At 45.3% G+C, this 23,576-nt stretch overlaps 2 protein-coding genes across 5 annotated transcripts in view; both read left to right on the top strand.

The window, feature by feature from the left end:
• TMEM108 (transmembrane protein 108) overlaps positions 1-4,414 on the top strand; it is a 356,853-nt gene extending 352,439 nt beyond the window's left edge. For all 4 annotated transcript variants that reach the window (XM_047782809.1, XM_047782805.1, XM_047782814.1 and 1 more), the window contains one exon: positions 4,062-4,414. In XM_047782809.1, the coding sequence (XP_047638765.1) occupies positions 4,062-4,184 (123 nt within the window). In that variant the 3' untranslated portion in view covers positions 4,185-4,414. The remainder of the gene's footprint in view (positions 1-4,061) is intronic.
• A 3,517-nt stretch (positions 4,415-7,931) lies between these two features.
• Positions 7,932-23,576, top strand: part of BFSP2 (beaded filament structural protein 2) — an 81,593-nt gene continuing 65,948 nt past the window's right edge. The window contains exon 1 of the mRNA XM_047754652.1: positions 7,932-8,489. Within this exon, the coding sequence (XP_047610608.1) occupies positions 8,001-8,489 (489 nt within the window). The 5' untranslated portion in view covers positions 7,932-8,000. The remainder of the gene's footprint in view (positions 8,490-23,576) is intronic.

The raw sequence follows: 23,576 nt of genomic DNA on the forward strand, positions 1-23,576 counted from the left end.
ACTCTCATGTCATGCCCCCTCCTTCTCCTTTGCTAAGCTCCAGCCACATTAGATTTCTTTTCAGTCCCTTATGGCACCAAATTATATTCCACTCCGTGGCTGTGCATGAGCCGTTCCCTCTCCTGGCACATTTTCTGTGCGCCTTAGCACCCCCTTCAGTGTTGACCACAGTGACTCCTGCCCATCACTCAGGGCCCAGTCTAAAGGTCAGTTCCTCAGAGAGGCCCTCCCTGACTGCCAGGCTGGGTTCACTGTCCTATCATATGGTCTCAGCTCCCTGTGCTCTTCCATCCTGGCACTTGTCAGGGTGGTAATTATGCAGCTACTGGTCTGATATTATAGTTTAGCATCTCTCTCCCACTAGAATAACCAGTTACTGCCACATTGCTAACCCCAAAGGGCAGTTCTGGGCCCTCATTTCATTCTATCTACCAGCAGCATCAGCAGAATCATTTTCTCCTCAAAATGTTTCTTTGCTGGCGTCCAGGCCCCATCCTGTCCTGTTCTCCCCCACCTGCCAACAGCTCCTCCTCAGTCCCCATCATTGGTCCCCTGTCCTTTCCCCAACCTCCAACCCTGGGAGGGCTCCCTCTGCTTCTCTCCTCTTTCAACTCAGCTCCATGATTTTAAATCCCACCATGACTACCAGGTTCTGCCCTAGCCTTGCCATCTCCCCTGAGCTCCAGACCCACATGCCCAGCTACAGATGCACATGTCTAGTGGGCATCTCAAGTTCAGCAGCCTAAGACTCAACTCTCAGCCTCCCTCTCCCACCCAGATACCCAAAAGTCCACCTGGTGCTTTTAGATGGCACTGCTGGCCGCCTTCTCCTCTCACACAGCGCACACCACATCTGTAGCAGACCTGGTTGGTTCTTCCTCCACGCAAGCATGTCTCACCACCTGCCCTGCAGCCCCTCTTGTCCAGTCTCTCTTCTACCCTCTGCCCCCTGCAGTATGGCCTCCACACAGAAGCCAGGTGATCTTTTCAAGCAGAACCTCACAGCAGCCGCGGCTCCTAAACCTCACCCTCACAGGGCACCCCTTTGCACTTTGGACAAAATCCAGATTCCTCTTAGAAGGCGTTTCCCAGGCTAGCCCCGCCCACCTCCTGCCCCTCCTGCCCCTCCTGCCCCTCCTGCCAGGCCTCTCCCCCACCCCACCCCCATGAGCACAAGCCCCAGTACCAAGCATGAGATCATCTTTGTACCTGTCTGAAATGCTCTTCTCCTGGCTCTCTCCATCCCTCACCTCCTCCAGGTCTCTGCTACAATGTTACCTCCTCAGGGAGGCCTTCCCTGGCCATTCTACACAGGCTAAACACCCCCCTTCCACCACCTGGGTGCTTTGTCTCTGGCCCTGCTTTGTTTTTCTTCAGAGCCCTTCTCACCACCTGACATGCACCCTTCTCTCTCTGTTGACTGGTGTGTATCTGTCTCATCCACTAGAACATAAGCTGCTTGAGGGCAGGAGGCTTGTCTGCCCCGGTCACTGACTAACCTGTGCCCATCACTGGTACTTGGTAAATGGTTATCACATGAGTGAACTTTGCTCATGATGTACCCATCACCCAGCCCAAAGCCTGACATGCAGTGGATGCTCAGTAAGAAAATTTAGCTGAAGGACAGAGGGAGAGGCCTCATGAAGGCACTGACCTTTAGTGTGGCCAGGGCACACTTTGGTGGCAGAAGTATTCCTGAGAACTGTTACAGTGTGAGAAAATAGGTCCCTGAGCCCCAGGGCTGGCCTACTTTGAGGGTGGGCTGCGAACCCCTGGACCGTAAACTCCTCATTTTCTCTCTATAGATTGGTAAATGAAAACCCAAGCCAGGGGATGGTGCTGCTGAGTGCACTGTCACCAGTATGCACAGCACCCAGATAGTCATCCCAGCCCAGAGCACCCGCCTGCTAAGGAACACAGGCCAGAGCCCTGCTAGAGCCATCATCTGGCTTCAGAGTGAGTTTATCACCCTGCCCTCGCAGCCAGTCCACTCTCCTCATTCTGCTGCAAAGGCTCTTACCCCCTCCCTGGGCATAGAGGGCCTACCTCCCACCCTCCCACCCACAGAATGATCAATCACAGGGCACATTCTAGCATCTGCATCCAGGCCATGTGCTCAGCTCTGAGCTGCCAGCTTTGGAGGCTGCCAAGTGCTTTGCCTAAGCAAGTTTCCCTGCTCCCCTTCTGGGCTGATGCAAGCAGCAAAACAGAATCCCGGCTGTATGGGCAGAACTGCGATGCTCGGAGAGGCTTGGAAACTTTTCCATGCTTTTTCTTCTTCTTCCCTCCCCTCCTCCTTTTCTTAGTTATTTTCTGCATAACTTTCTCTTTTTCACACAAAGGAAGTTCTCCCATGTAGTTCACCCCTGAACACTTCCTTTGTGAGAGCTATAAAACCACAAACCAGAGTACAGGCTCCAAAATTTCCATCCACAGCTCAACTCCAAAGCCCAGTGGAATATGTGGATTCCTGTCCCCTCACTGACACGCTGCCCTATTCTTACTTAGATAGCTGGGGCCACATCCACCCCATGGATAGGCTCTCAGCTGATTCCAGACAGTGAAGGAAATCCCTATCTTCTGAAAAGACATTTGACAACAAATGGCCTTCTTCTTTTCTCTTCTTATTACCCAGAAAGTAATGCATGTCAAAAATCACATGGGGGAGTTCCCCTCATGGCTCAGCAGTAACGAACCCGACTAGTATCCATGAGGATGCAGGGTTCGGTCCCTGGCCTCACTCAGTGAGTTAAGGATCTGGCGTTGCCATGAGCTTCAGTGTACGTCACAGATGCAGCTCAGATCTGGTATTGCTCTGGCTGTGGTGTAGGCCAGCAGCTGCAACTCAGATTCAACCTCTAGCCTGGGAACTTCCATATGCCACAAGTGCAGCCCTTTAAAAAAAAAAAAAAAAAAAAGACAAAAAAATTGCATGGTTTGTTCAAAAATAAACTTCAGAGTATTAATTGTGACTTCTTCAAGTGAAGCTGTTTCCAAGCTGGTCTGGCCTACGCCCTTTGCCCTGCAATCGCCTGTGGTCCATTGTATAGCATTAGAGCAAACTATGACTTTTTTCCTCTAAGTTAACACCTGGGCCGGAGTCTGAGAACAGTTGCTTCACGGCCCACCAGATGCCTGCAGTCCCTGGCAGTTAAGGCTAAAGGCATTCAGATGACACAAGAAGCAAATTTTCCATGTCTAGGCTCTTTTCCACTCCCAGAACTGTGTAGACGACTGAATTTTTCACTCATCACCAAATTGTGCAGTTGCACAGAGATCTAGATCTAATCAGCTCAGCACACCCAGTGCTGCAAGAAACAGACTGAGAATTCTGACTAGGCTCTGGGAGGATATGGGAGAAGCAAGAATGAGCTTTGAAGGCTCTGACGGGTGGCAGGAGAGGAAAAATGTGGGCAAGTGCAGGGTGTGTTCAGGAAGGAAAGGCAGCGAGGCCTCCCAGAGGTCTATGAGAAAGAGGCTGGAAGGGGAGTCTGGGGCCCACGTGGACCAGGTTTTGCCCACCAGGGAAGTGACCTGTGTGCTGTGTGTGTCGAGCGTGGAGAGCAGTACCATCTCTGGCAACTTAAGGTGGAGGTGATTCAGGAAGCAGGAAATCTTCTTTGGAAGCTGCTGTAAAAATCTGAAGAAAAAAAAGAAGAGCAGACAGGTCTCTGGATCTCAGCTTCAGTAGGCTGATGAGAAATGGTTGTGGTGGAGGGTGAAATAGGTGAAGGGAGTTAAAATGTACAAACCTCCAGTTAGACAAGAAGTAACACTCAGGAATGCAATGTACAGCATCAGGAATGAGATCAGTAATACTGAAAGACACATGGTTATTAGACATATCACGGTGACCACTTCATAATATATGTCAACGTCAAATCACTATGTAGTATACCGGAAACTTACCTACTATTGCACGTCAACTAAATTTCAGGAATTTTGTTATGTTTCACAAGCCATCTCACATGGAAGTTAATGTCCCTATGGGTATGTTTCTTTAAGAATGGCCCCCTGATGACCCCTCCCCAGCTCACGCCACCTCCTCCCTTTGTCCCCAGGACCAACTCTCGGAGCCCCGCTCCCCAGCCAATGGTGACTACAGAGACACTGGGATGGTCCTCGTTAACCCCTTCTGCCAGGAGACACTGTTTGTGGGAAACGACCAAGTGTCCGAGATCTAACTGCAGCAGCCCTCGCTTTGCTGGTCCCGACTTTTCGTCTCTAAATTATCAATATACAAATATATGTTATAAATATAATCTTTGTGTAACACTGACTTAATGAAAAACATTTTCAGCTTTTTTTCCCTTAAGAATTGTCAACATCTTTTTTATAAGTGTGGTTTAAAACAAAAAACAAAAAACTACTTTACAGAACGATCCGTGGCTTTATAAAATAAAGGTATTTCTAAACAAAGCAGTTGCATTGATTGCTTCTCTTAATAACTGTCCTCAAGCATGTGGGGGTCCCAGCAGCCCCAGGCAGGTGAGGGAAGAGACTGGCCTGTACAAGTGGATATGAAACAGCCAAGTGCATGGCCTCTGGTTCCTTAGAGTTCTGATTCCTCTTGAGTCAATGTGATGAACCCCATTTCCACCCCTGAGGCTGCATACCAATGACAGGAGCTGGGCTGCCTGGAGGGACCGGCGGACTCGTGCACAAAGCAAGAAGGGGGAGCACCTTGTCACCCCAGGAGGAGCGCCCTGAACCTTGCAAGGGCATTAGCACCAAGGCTGGAGGATAGCAGCATCCAGGCCACATCCCCCTAACATCCCACGACAGGGAGCCTCCAACTGTGCTGACCACATGACTGCTTTCCCTCCTGGCCCAGCCCTGCATCCTCCCCACTGTTCACATCTGCATTAGACACTCGTGCCTTTCTCTGGAGAGGGTTTGGATGCAGACCTCAGCCCTGGAGCTTCGGAGTGCTTGCCCTTCTTCAAGGATCCAGTGTTTACTGGGGTTCACCTTCGTTTTCTCAAAAGGCCATCCCATCATGTCCCTGAGGAATGCGTTTGTAAAAGAAGCCTTGGGGTGTGGAGCTGTGATTTTCTAAACCTCTCTCCCAAGATCTTAAAAAGACAAGGCTGCCGAAGTGGGTCACTCAGGAGAAAACATCACTGTACCTGTGCTCGGCATTGCAGACTTGCCTGGGGCTCACAGTCTCCCCTCACTGCTCTCTCCATCACTGGTCACCTGCTGCCCCCAAGCCCACGGCCAGCAGGTCAGACCCTCAGAGACACAAGAGGGCCTTGTGGAGAGGGCTGCTTCTCCATTTTTCCCCAATACAACGTGGCTGGAAGAGAAGATAACTGCTTTGACACTCCCTTTCTCTAAAGGAAATATAGTTTGATAGTATATTTTGAATATAGATGTTCTTATAGTCAGACTGGGACCCAAACTTGAGTGTTGATTCATGTTTGTGCTATCGCTGTGGTCTTCTTATCATAACTTTTTCCTTTCTTCCTACATGTTCCTTTAAAAAAAAAAAAAAAAAAAAAGATGGCCTTTGAAAGTGTGTGTCCTCAGTGTCCTATGAACCTACTTAAACTGAGTTTGGTGATTGTCTCTCTTCAAAGACTTCAACCTACAAAGAAGCAGGTTACACATTGCTCTGAGATTCATTTCCCAGCATCCTGCTGTCTGGTCTCTCAACCTTATCATAATATTTCTGTCTGTGATGGCTTTTAATATATCAATGTGTGTGTATATATAGAGAAAGAAATCTGTAAAGTAAAATTTATATATAATATATGTAATCAGAGATACATATGTTATATATATATATATATATATATATATATATATATATATATGTGGGATGTATGACTTATTTTTCCTTATCCACAGAATTCAGCTACCATGTATATATAAATAAACTTATTTTATTAGCCAGAGGATTAAGTTGCTAATACATTTCGCATTCTTTTAATTTTTAAATAACTTTTAAGTCTTCCTTTAGTACCGACACCACCTGTCCATCTGTTTGGTTTTTTTTTTTTTTTCATTGATTTTAACAGTATGTGGGGTTTTATCAATGTGATAAGCTAATGGATTAGCCATTTATCATCTGGGGAAAAAAAATCCCTTAGAACATGTTTTCTCCCCAGAAAAGTCATGTATCTCCAGGTCTTTGGAGACATTAGTGTCAAGATATAGCCCTCCTCATCCTCCCGTTTCCTGGACTCAGGGCTGTATCTGCAGTCAGAGAAATCCAAAGGTAACCTTGCCACTGAGTGTCACCTTTCCATAGAGTAACAGTGACTAAACATGGCACCTCTGCAGTCCAATTAATCAATGGCTGGAGCCCTCCATTTAGTCTTGGACACATCCTGGGATTCCTGCAGCTCCTGGGACCTGTCAGCATCACCTGTTTTAGGTGATGTCATTATAACTCAGACTGGTGGGATACAGGGTCTTTCAGGGTGCACCAGAGCTGGTGTTCACAGCAAGAAGGCCAGGGGGCACTGCCAGCCTTTACTTGATCAGGTTGATTCCTTAATCTGCTAATCACGTAACAACATTTGATATTTGTGAAGTACTTTCCATGACATCTCAATTAGAAAAAGTAGAAGGAGGGAAAAAAAAGGAAGAGCACATGGAGTATTTCAGTAGGGACCAGGGTTTTTATCTCTGCCTGTGTGACCTTGGGTAAGTACCCTGTTCTCTGGGTGTTGGGAGACAGAGGGAGTCCTAGATAACTTCTCATCTCAGCTCTGCTACTTTCTGGGCAGGGGCCCTTGGGAAAGTCACTGCAGCTCTCATCACACAAGGAAGGATAGCTCATCTCAGGACGTGTGATGCTACTTCTGGAATTGTGCAGTGTGCAGCCCCAGCAGCAGTGCATGTCAACCCCGAACCTACCTCCTAAGGTTGAACTAAGAAGTCAGTGAAGTAAGGCGTGGAAATCTTCACAGCACTGATGGGTTCAGCACTCACAAGCAGCCGACCCTTTCCCCTTCTCTCCTCAAGGTATGCTCTCACGTTCCAGGATCCGGGATAAATATCCATCTCTGGGTTTTGGCTATTTCATTCCTCTAGGGTTAAACTTAAATGCAGTGGGTGTTAGGTCCATTTTGTTATCCTGGGGGCTGCAGGATACTTTTTGGTTGTCTAGGGCACGAATTAAAGCCCAGTGTGTGTCATACAGTCCTAACTTAGAGCTCCCTTAAAGATCTTACCGGAAAACCTCTTTATTTTTATTAGTTTTCTGGGAGATGGGAAAACAGAAGTGACAGGAACATCCAGAACATAATAGGTGGCCAACACACATGAGGCCTGAATTTGCCCACAGTCCCTTGTCTAGTGCCTTAGAAAGTAAGGTCTAGAGGGTGAAGCAGTGTAACCAAGGTCAAGCAGCTGATGAAGGCAGGGCTCAAGGGGAGAAAGGGGATAGGGAGGGACCTGAAGCTACGGCAGGGGACTGAGGGAGGGTGGAGGGAGCAAGGCACTTATTTTGTTTTTCTTGGGCTGCCTTGGGCATGGCTGGTTCACAGCCTTCTACAGCCACGTTTCCACACCCACACCCACAGCACAGGGAAGGATGTAGAGAGCCCTGACTCCAGCCCTGAACCCCTAGAGTCAGTCCTGGCTCAGCCACTCATGACACTTGTGAGCTGAGGCCTCAGTTTACTCATCCATGAAGTAGGGCTGCTGCGTGCCTGCCTGGCCCTCTCTTAGACACTGCAATACACAGGCCCAGCTGAGCCACCCCTGCAGCCTGCACTGATCCAGCCTCCCACCACCCACAGAAAAATCTCGGAGGTCAGGCATATGACCCTGCAGAGAATGCTTGAGTGCCTCTCTGCACACAGCCCTGGGCGGGCCGCTTCCCTTTCAGCTTGGTGAATGGTGGAAACTCATGGAAAACAGCAGACAAAGCAGCCCTGGCATAGGGAAGCTTCCAGAGAGGCCCGGTCACGGGGATGCTGGGGCTGGAAACCAAAAGGCCACTGGGCTCTGTGAACCCACTAGGCACAGCAGAGATAGAAGGGGCGATGAGCACCAGGCGAGTGGTGGTAGACGTGCCCACAGGGGCCAGCCCCGGCATGCCTCTGCAGAGGCACAGGGCTTCCTTCAGGGGAACACAGTCACCATCCTCCCTGGAGGGCCTCCCAGCCTCCAGAACCATTGCCGTGGGTGGTCTTGTCCGAACACCCAGGGTCTATGTAGGGATGACACCCAGTGGGTCCACTGGTGGCCTGGGTGCCCGGGTGACCCGCCGGGCCCTGGGCATCAGCAGCGTCTTCCTGCAGGGCCTGCGGAGCTCAGGCCTGGCCACGGCGCCCACTCCAGGCCTGGAGAGGGACCTCAGTGGTGTCGAGGACCTGGGAGGGTGCCTGGTGGAATACATGGCCAAGGTGCATGCCCTCGAGAAAGTCAGCCAGGAGCTGGAGGCAGAGCTGCGGATGCACCTGGAGAGCAAGGCCACACGCTCCGAGAGCTGGGGTGCCCTCCGGGCCTCATGGGCCAGCAGCTGCCAGCAGGTAAGTACCAGGACAAAATGCTAACAGCTGCCTGCTGCACCGTCTCTTGGGTGGGATGGGGAGGGGGGGTCAATATCAGAAAGCAAGAGTGCTGAGGCAGGGGGCAGGGAAGTGAGTGGTCTGAGGCCAGAGAGACTGACCCTACACGTTCATGCTGAAAACATTAATAACTGGAGTTCCTGTCGTGGAGCAGCAGAAACAAATCCGACTAGGAACCATGAGGTTTCAGGTTCGATCCTTGGCCTTGCTGAGTGGGTAAGGATCCAGCGTTGCTGTGAGCTGTGGTGTAGGTTGCAGATGAGGCTCGGATCTGGCATTGCTGTGGCTCTGGTGTAGGCTGGCACCTGTTGACTCCAATTAGACCCCTAGCCCAGGAATCTCTGTGTGCTGCAGGTATGGCCCTGAAAAGACAAAAGACAAAAAAAAAATTAATGACAATGATAACTGTAACAGCGGCTACCATTTGCTGAGGTGTACTCAGGGCGGGGCCCAGGCAGCAACTGTGTCCTCAAGTGTTCAAAGCAATGCCATGTGATGGCTCATTCATTGACTGCATTTTTAGATAAGGAAACAGAGGCCCAAAGAAGTATTGTGCTCAAAATCATGCAGCCAGTTGGAGAGGTGGAGCTGAGATTTGAACCTGAATTTTTCCAGCTCTAAAGCTTGCATTTGTCCCATCAGCCTGGGCTGACTCTATAACCCTTCTGTTAAGAGAGGAGTTTTACAGCCATCATCCAATAGAATACCACCAAATGGATGTGGCATTGGGAACAATGGCTAAATGGAGGGGTGTTCCTGCTTCCATCTCTACAGCGCTGGCCCATGGAAATCAGAGCCACGCAGAGAATTGACAAGTTTACTACACACAGTAGTAAAAAGAAACAAGTGAGGTTACTATTAGTATATCATATTTAACTCTATTTTAAATGTTATTTCAACATGTAATCAATATAAAAACGATTAGTGAGATACGTCACATTCAGATAGAAATTCTGCAATGATGGAAATGTCTCTATACCTGCACCGTTGTGTCTGGTAGCCACCAGCCAGCTCTGGCTATGGAGCACTTGAAGTGCAGCTAATGAGGCTGAGAAATTGACATTTTTCTTTTATTTTCATTCATTTACATTTAAATAGCCACAGGTGGCCAGTGGTTACCTTATTAACCAGGGCAGGGCACAGAGGCTTCCTCTCTGTCCCTTGTTTGGTCAGGACCTGCTCTCCTGGTAATTCTGCAGGGCGCTGAACTCATCTGTCACATCTGGCCTATAGCCTGTGGTTCTGACACTGGGGCAGCAGCCAGCTCTGCACATTTCATCTCATCTGTCTCCTTTCCCCTCCTCCCACAAATGCTGGCCTTGGCATCCCTCTGAGCTAAATCAGCCTCTAGCCTGGCCAGGAACTGCCAGCTCAGATCCCTTTCACCTGGGGGCCCAGCACACAGCCCCCAGAGAAGGTCACAGACTTTCATTCGTGTGTGGGTGGGTAATGCTGGTCAGACACACTCATGAGCTTCCCATTTGCCCCTCCTGCCTCCCACTTCACCCCAGGATGCTTCTCCTCCCCTGCCAGCTGGTGCCAGCTACCGGCACTACACATATGACACCCAACACTGTTCTCTCGGCTCTCCCCCGGAGCTGCTGTCCTGCCTACATCTATCTGGGCTGTGAGGAGAGCCATCTCAGAGCAGTCCAGGGCCTTAGACCCAGCAAGTCAAGCAGCCATTCCTCTAGTGTTCTTTCCAACAGTGCAGATTCCAAACATGCATGTCCTGTAAGCCACCAGAACACCCCTAAATAGTCCAATATCTCAGCATCTGCCAGGCAATTTCACGCACTCAGATGCTACACAGACTTTTCATGAGACATCAGGTGTCCCAATTTATAGGTCAAAAAGTATGGCCACAAAATAGTCTGTCCTTTCCTGGTCTGGATCCAGAGGCTTAGGCAACTTACCCAACTTCCCTGAGCCTCAGCTTCCTTATCTGTAAAATAGGTATAATAATGCCATGGGTATTCCAACAAATCCATTGATAACTAAATTGTATAGGTCCTGCCTGAAGGTAGACCACAGACTAGAAAAACACACAATGAGAGCAGTATAGGTCCAATGCTGTGGGCTGAACATCAAGATATCCTCCAAATGAGAGTCATTTTCCTTTTTTTCTTTTTTTTTTTTTTCAAACATGAACTTGAAGATACAGATAGACCAACCTATAAAATGGAGTTATTTCTGTATCACACGGCCCAGCTCCAACCATATTTAGCTCTGTTCCATCAAAAAGGACAAAAGAAAATCCTAAATATCTGGGATATACACATGATTTTTCTGATGTTGCTGTTGCACAATTAACCCACGCAGGGTACCCAACTCTGGCCTCCACACAGGCTGTGAGATGGCTTTGCTGATAGCTGCTCTCCACCCAGTCACCAGAAAGATCTTTCGGAGACATGAGCTCTGACTGCACTGTCCCTGCCCCCAAACCCTCTGGGCTCCTCCTACCAGAGAGGACACAATCCATGACCCTGCGCTGAGTCCACAAGGCCCTTTGGAAGCCACCTCTGGCCCTGCCATACCACCCACTTGGGAGGCCGTGAATATACCATGTGCCCTGGCCTCACTGCTCCTCTGAGCTGCCTTCCCACTCTTTCCATGACCTCGTGACTGCCTGTACACACATCCACTGTGGCAGCTACCAGTGGTCCTTGTCATTTGCATGACTCGGCCTTCACACTCCAGGTTCACTTGAGCAAGTGAAAAGGGCATAAACTGGGAATCAAGGGATCTTGCATTTGGATGTTGGTTCTGCTGCCTACTAGCTGGGTGGCTTTGTATCAGTTACTTAACTTCTCTGAGCTTGTTTCTTCATTTGCAGTTTGGGGATCACTATATGTGCTGTGGGGGGCTATGAAGGGGGTTCACTGAATGTAATGTACTAGGTGAAATCAGAGGCTAACAACCTAGAAAGGCAGCTTCAGTCTCAACACTGCAGATACCTATGGCCACGTACGCCATCAATACTCAACACTGAGTGGGCCCTCCCTTCAGATCCTGGTTCTGCCATGTATGTGGACCAACCACTCATCTGCTACATGTCTCCCTCTCCCCATCTTTGAAATGGACGAGCACCTCTCAAGGCCCCTGTGAGCATGAAATAAGATGTGAAAAGGAGCTGTAGGAACTGTGAAGTGTTGCAACATCTTCAATCAGAGCACCTGTCCCCTAGGGGCTAGACCTCAGGCCAAGGGCTTACTATGGGGGGCCATGGTCCCTTCTTTCTGCCTCCCCCCAAATAGTGTCCTTCACCCACAAGCCTCGGGGAGACAGCTCCCTCCTAAGCCTATCTGTACCCAGACATTGGGCCCAGCTTCCCACTGGAGAATGGGGTCCCACTGCCTCCTGGGGGGTCTGGTCATGGGGGTCTGGTTGTCCACTCACCCACAGCCAGTCCCCACAGAGCTCAGGAGGGACCCACCCTACCCGGGCCTCACCCCTTTCTGGCCCAAAGAATAGCCCCCACCTCCCCGCAATCCATTTATTCAGAAAGTGCTGCCTTCTTCTCATGGGGCTCCAAGGCTGCCATGCGCGCTGTATTCCTGGACTCCAGAAATCCAAAGCTCTCGTTTCCCTGCCCTCACATGGGTTTCTTGGCCTGTAGCTTCCTGCCCGTCCTGATTTCCCCTCCTTTTCCCACCTCCAGCAGAAGCCTGCTCACAGGGAGTATAAAGGTGGCATCTTGGATTGGGGCACAGATGCAGGGCTGGCAGCACCATGGTGCATTCAGTAGGCAACTGACAGGAAAGGGTGAGCCTCTTGCCCACCCTTGATCCAAGTGCCTCCAGAGTGGCCCTGAGGTTCTGTACTCTCAGGGGTCCCCTATCTTCCATGGATTAGGGTGGCTGGTCTGTGGGAAAGGGGGATGCCTGGCTGGACGTCCCCACCACTGGGCAGGACCTGGCACATCAGTCCAGTGGCTGGCAAGAAGGTAGAGTATGGTAGTAATGGGCCACACAGCACCCCAAAGCATGGAGCATGGCCACCATGGGGGCCTGTGAGGCTGCACATGCCCCTTGAGTATCCCTGTGCCCAAAGGATTGCAAGATTAAATAACAAAAATTACCATGACAGGTCAAGAGGAAAACCAAGAAGGAAAACTTTAGTACCTTTAAAGGCCCTTTTTTTCCTTGGTTTTTGAACGAGGAGCTCTGTATTTCCATTTTGCACTGAGACCCACAAATTATGGAGCCAGTCCTGGTTAGAGTTAAATATATGTGAAGTTCCTTTTCAAGTCTAAACCTCTCTCTCCACTCCCCAGTGTTAGAACCTCTCAGCTACTTCTACTAAGCAGTAAAAACAAATGGGAAAACTCCCAGGTGGTGGCCCCAGAGGCCAACAAGGATCCAGGCACCAGCCCACCACTCAGGCAGAAGGGGGTCCTTTCCCTGTCTGGCTTTGCTGAGTGCTCTGGCCTTTCTTGCCAACGCTGATAATAAGCTCTGGCGGCAACATCAGGCTCTTTCATCCTCAAATAGGCCAAATGCAAGCTTGGAATTAGGCAGCCTCCTGCCTCGGAGCTGCAGATGAAAGGAGAGTGGGGACAAAGGAAGTACAGCCAGAGTCACAAAGTACAGGGAGTGAGTGGAGGCCAGGGCCAGGGAGGCGCTACCCAGGGAACAAAGTGGAACGTGGAGGTTTAAGTCTCTACCGAAATTAGTGGTCTCCATGGGAGAAAACAGTGGCTCAGACTTCCCACAGCAAAGGCTGTCAGCTGGAGGAAAGTAAAAATCGAAGTTATGGAAAGGCAAGAGAGTTAGAATTTTAAATGGGCCTGATTTAAATATTTTCCAATCACAGCCCCTCTTTCTGTCCCTCACAAAGAGAGAGAGAACCCATACTCTGGGGATTTGCCTATTTGGGAAACTGCTAGAAAAAGGCAATCTAGATCAGGGCCAGGTTTCTCTCCCCACAGCACCATGGTCCTAGCTGGTTTTTTTAAAAAAAAAAAAAGACACAAGAACTAATCCCTCCCCACTGAATAAAATGAAAGGCAATGGGTCATTGTTCATGATTCACAACCTGGTGTCCCTGAAACAAGGAGGGGAAAGAACCTGAGCTACCTTAGTGCCTGCAGAGGCTTGAACACATTTACCCAAGACAAACCACTCAGTCTGCTTCTCAATAAATACCATTCCTTTGGTGAGGGCAGGCCAATAAGGTAGTTACTCTGAAGGGACACTGAAGTATCATTAGAAATGTAACTACACAGAGAAAAATACATTGAGAATTGCTCTGAGGGAGACCCATGTGTAAAATTGGAAAAAAATAACCCTGGTCAGAGCAGGGGAGGGCAAGGGGGCCTGAGGCTCTTGGTTGAGTAATAGAGGTGGTTACTAAACTGCTTTCTGAGAAGGGTGATATCTGATTTCCTGGGGGCTCTTGTTTTGCTACGCGGTGTCTGGGAGGGAGCAGAATTGCTAAAGAAAATAGGGGTGAGACTGAGTCCTGGCACTCGGGGCCTCTCTGTGCCCTTCCCAAAGGCTGAGCTCAGCCATTCATAATCTCTTATGATCTCTTAAGGTGTGAGGTCCATGTTGAGCAAGGGGACAGAGGAGTATAGATAATGAAAAATAAGGGGTGTGCTGCAAAGACTGGAGAACACCAGAGAACTCCAAGGTCAAACTCAGGCTCCACATGACCTTGAGGCAAGTTCTTCCTTGATATCTGCACACCTTGATTCCTCATCTGGATAATGAGGGTGTTTAGAGATTTCTTGAATGATAAATTGCCTCTAAAAAGACAACACTAATGGCCTTCCTGTAGAAATTGAAAAGGACAGGATGCATAATAACTCCACTCCTATGTTATGTTGGTCAGAGGTTGTAGTCAATGTGATTAGACAAGACAACACAGTTGGAAAGTGCCAAGAATTGGAGCAAAAGAGGGAAAATTCTGGTCTTTCTGGACAGCCCAAAAGGATCCATGTGAAAACCATACAACAAACAATAACATGCTTTTAGTAAAGTAGCAGGTTACAAAGTAACATTAAAAATCAATTACCCTCATATCTATAAACAACAACAAAAAAATGGTATACTGGAAGAGAAAATCTCAATTATGATAGCAAAAAATAAAATGAAATGCCTTTAAATAAATTTGAGAGATTTCCAAAATTTATAAGACTACCATAGAACTTTGCTAAAAATACACAAATGGAGAGAAATTCCATGTGCTCCATATGCTATGAAGACTCCATAGCATAAAGATGTCAGTTCTCAGAGTTCTCGCTGTGGCTCAGTGGCAACAAACCCAACAAGTATACAAGAGGATGAGGGTTCGATCCCTGGCCTCGATTAGTGGGTTAAGGATCCAGTGTTGCCATGAGCTGTGGTGTAGGTTCAGACACAGCTCAGATCCTGCATTGTTGTTGTGGCTATGGCTGTGGCATAAGTCAGCAGCTTCAGCTCTGATTTGACCCCTAGCCTGGGAACTTCCACATGCTGCTGGTATGGCCCTAAAAAAAGAAAGATGTCAGTTCTCCTTATTAATTTATAAATGTAACAGAATTCTATTTTTAAAATACATAGTTGGGTTTTTTTTAGAACTAGATGGGTTTATTATGAATTTTATTTGTGAGAACAAAATGCAAGAAGAGCCAAAAAGAAAAACTAAAAAAGAAGAGCAAGGAGAAGGGAAAGCTCTCCCAAATAATAAAACATACTAGGAAGTCCCAATCATTAAAGCAGTTTTATACTGGCACATAAAGTATAGGAAGGCCAATGGAACAGAAGATAAAAATCAAAAGTAGGCCCCACTGTGTATGGCAATTTAGTATTGATAAAGGGAGCATATGAAACTAATAGAGGACTTTTTATTAAGCAGTGTTCAGGGAACTGGAGAATCATAAAGAAAATAATAAAACTGGATCCATTCTCTCACTGTACTCTCAGATCAATTCCAAATATATCCTAGTTTTACATGTGAAAGAGGGGAGTTCCCATTGTGGCTCAGCAGAAATGAATCTGCCTAGCACCCATGAGGACGCAGGTTCAATCCCTGGCCTTGATCAGCAGGTTAAGGATCCAGCATTGCCGTGAGCTGAGGTGTGGGTCACAGACACGGCTCAGATCTGACATTGCTGTGGCTGTGGTGTACGCCTGAGGCTACATCTCTAGTTCGACCCCTAGCCTGGGAACCTCCATATGCTGCTGATGCGGCCCTAAAAAAAAAAAAAAAAAAAAGGCAAAAAAAAATATGCAAGAGGAAGCCATACAAGTAGAAAGCATGGGTGAATTCCTTATTATAACCTTGGTGTAGGACTATTTTTCCTTGATATAATTTAAAAATTTAAAGCGATTTATTGATTTTTTCAAAATTTGATTATCAAATTTTTTAAATTTTACATTGCAAAATAATACCATAGGCAAAACTAAAAGATAAATGACAAACTAAAAAGGACGTATTTGCAACTTAGAATATAAAAGGTTAATATTCCCATTCTATAAACAGCATTTAAATTTTGAGGTTTTAGGAGTTCCTGTCATGGCTCAGTGGTTAACGAATTCGACTAGGAACCATGAGGTTTGATCCCTGGCCTTGCTCAGTGGGTTAAGAATCCAGCGTTGCTGTGAGCTGTGGTGTAGTTCGCAGACACAGCTCAGATCTGGTGTTGCTGTGGCTCTGGCATAGGCCCGCAGCTGCTGCTCCAATTTGACCCCTAGCTTGGGAACCTCCATATGCCGTGGGTGTGGCCCCAGAAAAGACAAAAAAATAAAATAAAATAAATTTTGAGGTTTTTTAAAAAAAGCCCGCAACAATCTTATTTTTAAATAAGCTAGAGATATGACAGACAGTTGACATAAAAATAAATGAAAATGATTCTTCACCATATAAAAGGATGCTCAACTTCACTCATAATAAAGACATGAAAGAAATAAAGAAAGAAAAAGAAAAAGAGAAATAAAAAGAGAGAGAAAGAAAGGAAGACAGACCTACCTGAGATACCATTTTCACTTCTCAGATTGGCAAAACTCCACAAGTATGTGAATCTATTTAGTTGGTGAAGCTCTAGGGAAACAGGCAAGTTCATACAGTTCTGATGAGAACAGAAAATGTTATAAACCCTTGTGGAGAAGAATTTGGCACTATCTAGACAAATTCATATCCATTTATGTATATTTAATTTGATCCAGCAATCCCACTTTTATGAATCTCTCCCAATGACATATTGGCAAAAACATGAACAAGAAGTATGCATAAAACTATTTATTTCAATCCTATGAATAATGCCAAAAGTCTGGAAGCAACCCAGATACCTATCCATAGGGAACTAGTTGAACAAGCAGTGATATATCCACAAAAGGAATGAGGAATAACTATAGCCTAATGCAAAGATAATCTCCAGAATATATTGTTGAGTTAAAATGCAAGGTGGAAAGAGTATGTGTGTCATTCCACCACTTCTCTAAGAAAGAGGAGGGGCTATAAATATATGCATATGCATTTGCTTATAACTGAAAAAATGGGAAAAAGACAAACTATAACTTTTAGGGCTGCACTTTTGGCATATGGAGGTTCCCAGGCTAGGGGTCAAATCAGAGCTACAGCTGCTGGCGTACACCACAGCCACAGCAACGCAGGATCCTCAATCCACTGAGCGAGGCCAGGGATCGAACCCACAACCACATGGTTCCTAGTCGGTTTCATTTCCACTGTGCCACAAAGGGAACTCCCACTACAACTGTTTTTAAATAATCACTTATATAAGGAAGGTAGAGGGAAAAGGAATAGACACTAGAGTTGTTTTAATTTATCTTATTATGTGGAAATGGAACTTTGGAACCAGGCAAACATTTTACGGAATTATAAAACAAAATTAAATCTTAAAAAGCAAACTCTAAAAAGCAAAAAAAAAAAAAAAAGAAACAAATGAATCCAGTTATATATCAAATTGATGGTACAATAACACAGAGAAAAACTATTTCAAATGACTTTTTAAACCACAGTAATTTGCCTGTATATGCCTAGTAGGTATGCAAGAGAGTACTGCAAAAAGAGTCTAAAACCATTTCGGTAATCATACTGCCAGTGGTAGGTTGGTATTTTCCTTCTGACACTGGTGTGTGTGTGTATGTGTGCGCACTTGCATCTTCTGTGGGATAAAGCAAAAGAGCATGTTTGTGTAAGTGAGAACTGAGACATTTAATGTGGGTGAAAGGAGTCATACCTGTAAGACTATAAAGTTTAGTGACAGGTTTTAGTCGTGAATTTGAACTGGAATTATCAGTATAAAATCATGATGTATGTCAACATAAATATATACCCACTTCCTGCCCCTGGCCAATGAAAAGACCTAGAAACAATGTCCTTCCAGTGTACTGAGCATTTTTAGCTTCAGATTTTGGTCTCCAACCACCATTTTTCACTACAGAAGAGAAGCTCCTTAGAGAAATGGCTGGATCCACGTTTTGGGGCAGGAAATGTACAAGATGAGCCTAAGAAACCAAGGAAACTATAGGGAACGCCTAGAGTCACATTAAAAGACATAGGAGCTGGAGCCACCGTTGTGGAGCAGCGGAAACGAAGCCAACTAGGAATCATGAGGTGAGGGTTTGATCCCTGGCCTCACTCAGTGGGTTAAGGATCTAGCATTGCCGTGAGCTGTGGTGTAGGTCTCAGATGCAGCTCGGATCTGGCATTGCTGTGGCTGTGGTGTAGGCTGGCAGCTACAGCTCCTATTAGACCCCTAGCCTGGGGACCTCCATATGCTGCCAGTATGGCCCTAAAAAGACCAAAAAAAAAAAAAGTTAAAAGACCTAAGAGCCAATCTAAATAAGTTCCCACTAATCAAAGATAGCTAAGTGTCGATAAGAATATTAACTATGATAGATTGACATATATCAAATATGTTTAAATCTATGAGTTCAGTATTATATATGCCCTCCCACAAAATCTCACTAAGTAGTTACCTTGGAGTCTGCTGGGGAACCAACTCATTTTTTTGGAAAAATCACAGATAATGAGAAAGAACCAGACCTTTTTCCTATCTTTCCTGTAAGACCTGTGGTGGGTACATCATGGTTGGGAAAAAAAAAGAAAAGAGTTGGCGAGGACATGGTTTTTTATAGAATTATTATAGCTAAAAAACAAATAATTATTTATTATAATAATTATATAAAATACAATACATAGTTGTATAATTTGTATAAATATACAAATATATAATAGTATAGTATAGTATTGTAATAATTATTTTATTTATATTTATCACTTTTAAATTTTTTTAAATTATGGTTGATTTACAATGTTCTGTCAATTTCTGCTGTACAGCAAAGTGACCTAGTCATACATATACATACATTTTTTTCTCACATCATGTTCTGTCACAAGTAATTGGGTATAGTTCCCTGTGCTATACAGCAGGACCTAATTGCTTATCCATTCTAAATATAATAGTTTTTATCTACTCCCAAACTCCCAATCCATTCCACTCCCTCCCCCTCCTCCTTGGCAACCATGAATCTCTTCTCCATGTCTGTGAGTCTTTCTGTTCTGTGCCATATTTTAGATTCCACGTGTAAGTGATGTCATATTGTATTTGTCTTTCTCTTTCTGACATATTTCACTTAGTATGAGAGTCTCTGGTTTCATCCCTGTTGCTGCAAATGGCATTATTTTGCTCTTTTTATGGCTGAGTAGTATTCCATTGTGTATATGTACCACATCTTCTTAATACATTCACTTGTCAATGGACATTTATGTTGTTTCCACGCCTTGGCTATTTGGAATAGTGCTGCAGTGAACATGGGGGTGCAAGATTCTTTTTGAAGGAAAGTTTTGTCTGGATATATGCCCAGGAGTGGGATTGTGAATTATATGGTAGTTCTATATGTACTTTTCTAAATATAGAACCTCCATACTGTTTTCCATAGTGGTGGTATCAATTTACATTCCCAGCAACAGTGTAGGAGAGTTCCCTATTCTCCATACCCTCTCCAGAAATTTTTCCTGTATTTTCTATAAGCTCTGTAGTAAGTACATCATGGTTGGAAAAGAAAACAAAAGAAAAGAATTGGGAGTTCCCGTCGTGGCGCAGTGGTTAACGAATCCGACTAGGAACCATGAGGTTGCGGGTTCGGTCCCTGCCCTTGCTCAGTGGGTTAACGATCCGGCGTTGCCGTGAGCTGTGGTGTAGGTTGCAGACGAGGCTCGGATCCCGCGTTGCTGTGGCTCTGGCGTAGGCCGGTGGCTACAGCTCCGATTCAACCCCTAGCCTGGGAACCTCCATATGCTGCAGGAGCGGCCCAAGAAATAGCAACAACAGCAACAACAACAAAAAAAGACAAAAGACAAAAAAAAAAAAAGAATTGAAGAGAGGACATGTTGTTTTGTAGAAGTACTATGGCTAAAAAAACAAATAATGTATTTAGTATAATTACATAATATATAGTATATAATTATACTACAAAATATATTTATGTAATTTGTGTAAATATATAGTTACATAACATATAATAGTATATATTATATTAGTATTTATTACTATTAATTTTATTTATATTTGTCATTAAAATTAATTCTTAAAACAGAATTTGAATATCACCATTTTGCAGCCATAATAAAATAATGGATCTAGGCAATAAGAATCATCAAATAACTACTAATATCACAAAAAGAGAGACCAGAAGACATGTACCTTCTGGTGGAGCACATCCCCCCCAAAAAAGAAAAGAAAATTGCAAGTGGTTAAGCCTCAAAATAGAACTACTAGTTTACACGAAATACAGAGGTTGGATGAACACATATGTTAATTGACACTACAGAGGTGAAATCAGCAAATCCAGACTGTGGGAAACTGTAGAAACCAACATCCAATTTTTTTTTCAACAAGCAAAAACTGCAAGGGAAAAAAAGAAAGATGGGAAAATCTGTAAGTTAAAAGAGACTAAATTGACATAACCCGTTGAAATGGATTTTATTTGGACCACTAGTCAAAGAAACTGTTAAAAAAAAATACATCAGACAATTGAGGAGAGAGGAACTGGGTATTTGATAACATTAGGAAGGTATTAACTTTTAGAAGCTATTTTTAGATTTGTAGAAATTATGTGATTTTTTAAAAGCATCTTTACAATTTAGAAGTACCATACTGAAATATCTAAAGAAGAAATCATTTGGTAGCTAGGATTTGTTTAAAATAATCTGGGGCAGAACAGAAATGTGAGGGGATATTGGTGAAACAAAATAGGCCATGTGTTTATAATCATTGAAGCTGGTGATGGGTACATAAGGGTCCATTATAGCCTCTCTCTTTTTGTGTATGGTTGACATTTTCATAATAAGAATGAAGACAGAATATCTACCACAGAGGATTGGTCCTGGGGTATTAAGTGAAATAATGTATGTAAATTACTAGGCGCATAATCAATACCCACTTAAAGTTTGTGGAATTGAATAAATGAGAAGATAGAGACATTAAGTGGGTAGTAACAAAAACAACTGTGTTTACATACATGATTCACGAGAGGTTCAAATCATAGATGCTGAAGGAGTTTAGAGAAAGAATGGGGTACTGACCAGTCCTCAGAAGGATCCCAGGAAATGGAAACAAAATGTGAAACCCAAAGAATGTGACTCTAGAGGGTGGCCCTTCAACACGGCACCTAGTGTTGACCAAGTTGGAAGTCAGGACCAGGCATGACCATCTGCCAGGCAATCTGAGTATGGGGCCCAGTTCCTGACTGTCGAAGGGAAACCGCACTTGTTAAAATCAGCATGACAGGTTTTTTCAGACCACAGAGGTAGGGGAGAGAGACTCAGAATCAAACTGAGCTCAACTCCACTGAAACAAAAGGGTGTGCTAAAGGAAAATACTGAAAGAGGTAAGGGGAGGCTGGTCCATGTGATTTGGCCAGCTGTGTTTGCTAATTGGCGCTTATCCAGAGAAGAAACCCTTCTCATATCTTCATGACAGGAGCAAACTAGAGTAAGACGACTCTCAGAGTTAGCATAATACCCTCCCACAGGAAGTGGGAAATGGGGCAGCTAGATCACCAGATGTTTGCATTTCACAGAGATGACTTCCAGGTCCTAGAGGAAATATTCTGGGTTGTAGGAGATTTCCATCTTGGGGCGGGGCAGGTAGAGAAAGAATTTACAATTCCAAGTTTCCTAAAGTAATACCTAAGAAAAGGTAGGTCAGGGGCCTCTTGTCAGGTTTCAGGTGAAGGTCTGGAGCAGATGGAAGCCATGCTAGAGTTTGGTCAGGACCTCTAGTGGGTGAAGGCAGGTGTGGAGGGGCTGGGAATATCGAGCAGTTTGCAATTTCCACCTCCAAATGTCAAGCTCTCCTGGTATCTGCCCCCGCCCCTCAAGTTTCTATTCCAAGGGCCTGGTCTGGAGTGGGCACCATAGCACACAATGGGCAACCCATAAGGGGCTGGGCAGTGAGGGCTGAATACAGAACCAGACAGGCTCAAGGTTTCAAATGAACTCAGGGTCAGAGACCTTTCTTCAAATTCTACACCAGAAATGAAATACTGGAAATAGCCCAAAGGCCCCACAGAGCTGAATATTGCAGCAGAATCCTCTGCAACTGTAAGAAAGAAACAAGGAAGCCTTTTATTTTTTTCTATTTTTTTATTTTTTCTTTTTTTAAATTTTTTTCTTTTTTCTTTTTTTTAATTTTTTTTATTTTATTTTATTTTATTTATTTATTTTTTGTCTTTTTGCCTTTCCTAGGGCCACTTCCCACGGCATATGGAGGTTCCCAGGCTAGGGGTCAAATCGGATCTGTAGCCTCCGGCCTACACCAGAGCCACAGCAACTCGGGATCCGAGCTGAGTCTGAAACCTACACCACAGCTCACAGCAACACCGGATCCTTAACCCACTGAGCAAGGCCAGGGATTGAACCTGCAACCTCATCGTTCCTAGTCCGATTTGTTAACCACTGTGCCATGACGGGAACTCCAAGGAAGCCTTTTATGTAGTGATGGCAAACTAGTGTATATATATATATATATATATATTAATGAAAGGCAGCCTGCAAAACCTGTCTACTATGTTATCTGTTTACATTTTAAACAAAGGAATAAAAGAAGGAAGAGAAAAGGGAGCAAGGGAGAAAGAGGAGGAAGGAAGGAAGCAGGAGGGAGGAAGGAAGGTGGGAAGCAGACCCTCTTTGGAAGCATACACAAACTGGTAGCAATGGATGGCTCCAGTCCAGGGCTGGGTGTCTGGAGACAGAGGTAGGGCAGGCTTACTTTGGACTTGATAATTTTTTGCTGTGTTAGACTGTTTTACCTTAAAAGAAAATGAAGTTATATAAAACTCCTTCCAATGACTTGTTATTCACGGGGGTGGGGAGTGGGGCAGCTCCAGCGGAGTCCAGGGCTGGTGAAGCCTCCACAGCCTCATAGCCTCACAGAAACCCCAAAGTAGGTGGGAGGGAAGAAGACTTCTCAACAGACTCCTCGCAGAAAAACAAACAAACCAACCCCCCTCAATAGTCACGTATAGGAGCAATAGGAAAGACACTGATGGCCTACACTCCCCAGAAGAACTAAATTAAAACTCAATCCAGGCAAGAGCAGAAGGCAAATGTGATGCCTCTTTATGGGAGTTATTGAAAGAACAGCTGAACCCAGCACAAGGTAATCCAGGGCCCCTGGCTTTCCCCCAGAGGATTTATGCTGATCCACCGAAGTTAAGGACTCAATTTAGGAAAATAAAACCTAGTTTATTGTCATCTGGCTGGGGAAAAGCATATAAAGACTCATTTGTCTGGCTGTAAATGAACTGGTAGAGCTGACTGTCACAAATGCATTATTCAGCAGAAATGAGAAGTTATTTCAGCCATTATCAGTAAGTAATGAAAAGCAGTAGACAGGGAGTGGAAAATTCCATCACAAACACAAACTGCAATTGGAAAACAACTGGTAATTCTTATTTATTCATTTCAGGGACCAGTGACTAACCATCTAAATAAGTCTTAGGTTAAACACTACAACATAGAAAGAGAAATGAAGTTAGAAAGCCCCCGCCCCAGCAGACTCTGGGCAGAGTTGCACTAGAGCAAAGAACTCTCAAA

Source organism: Phacochoerus africanus, chromosome 1 (genome assembly GCF_016906955.1).
Source record: "Phacochoerus africanus isolate WHEZ1 chromosome 1, ROS_Pafr_v1, whole genome shotgun sequence".
NCBI lineage: Eukaryota > Metazoa > Chordata > Mammalia > Artiodactyla > Suidae > Phacochoerus > Phacochoerus africanus.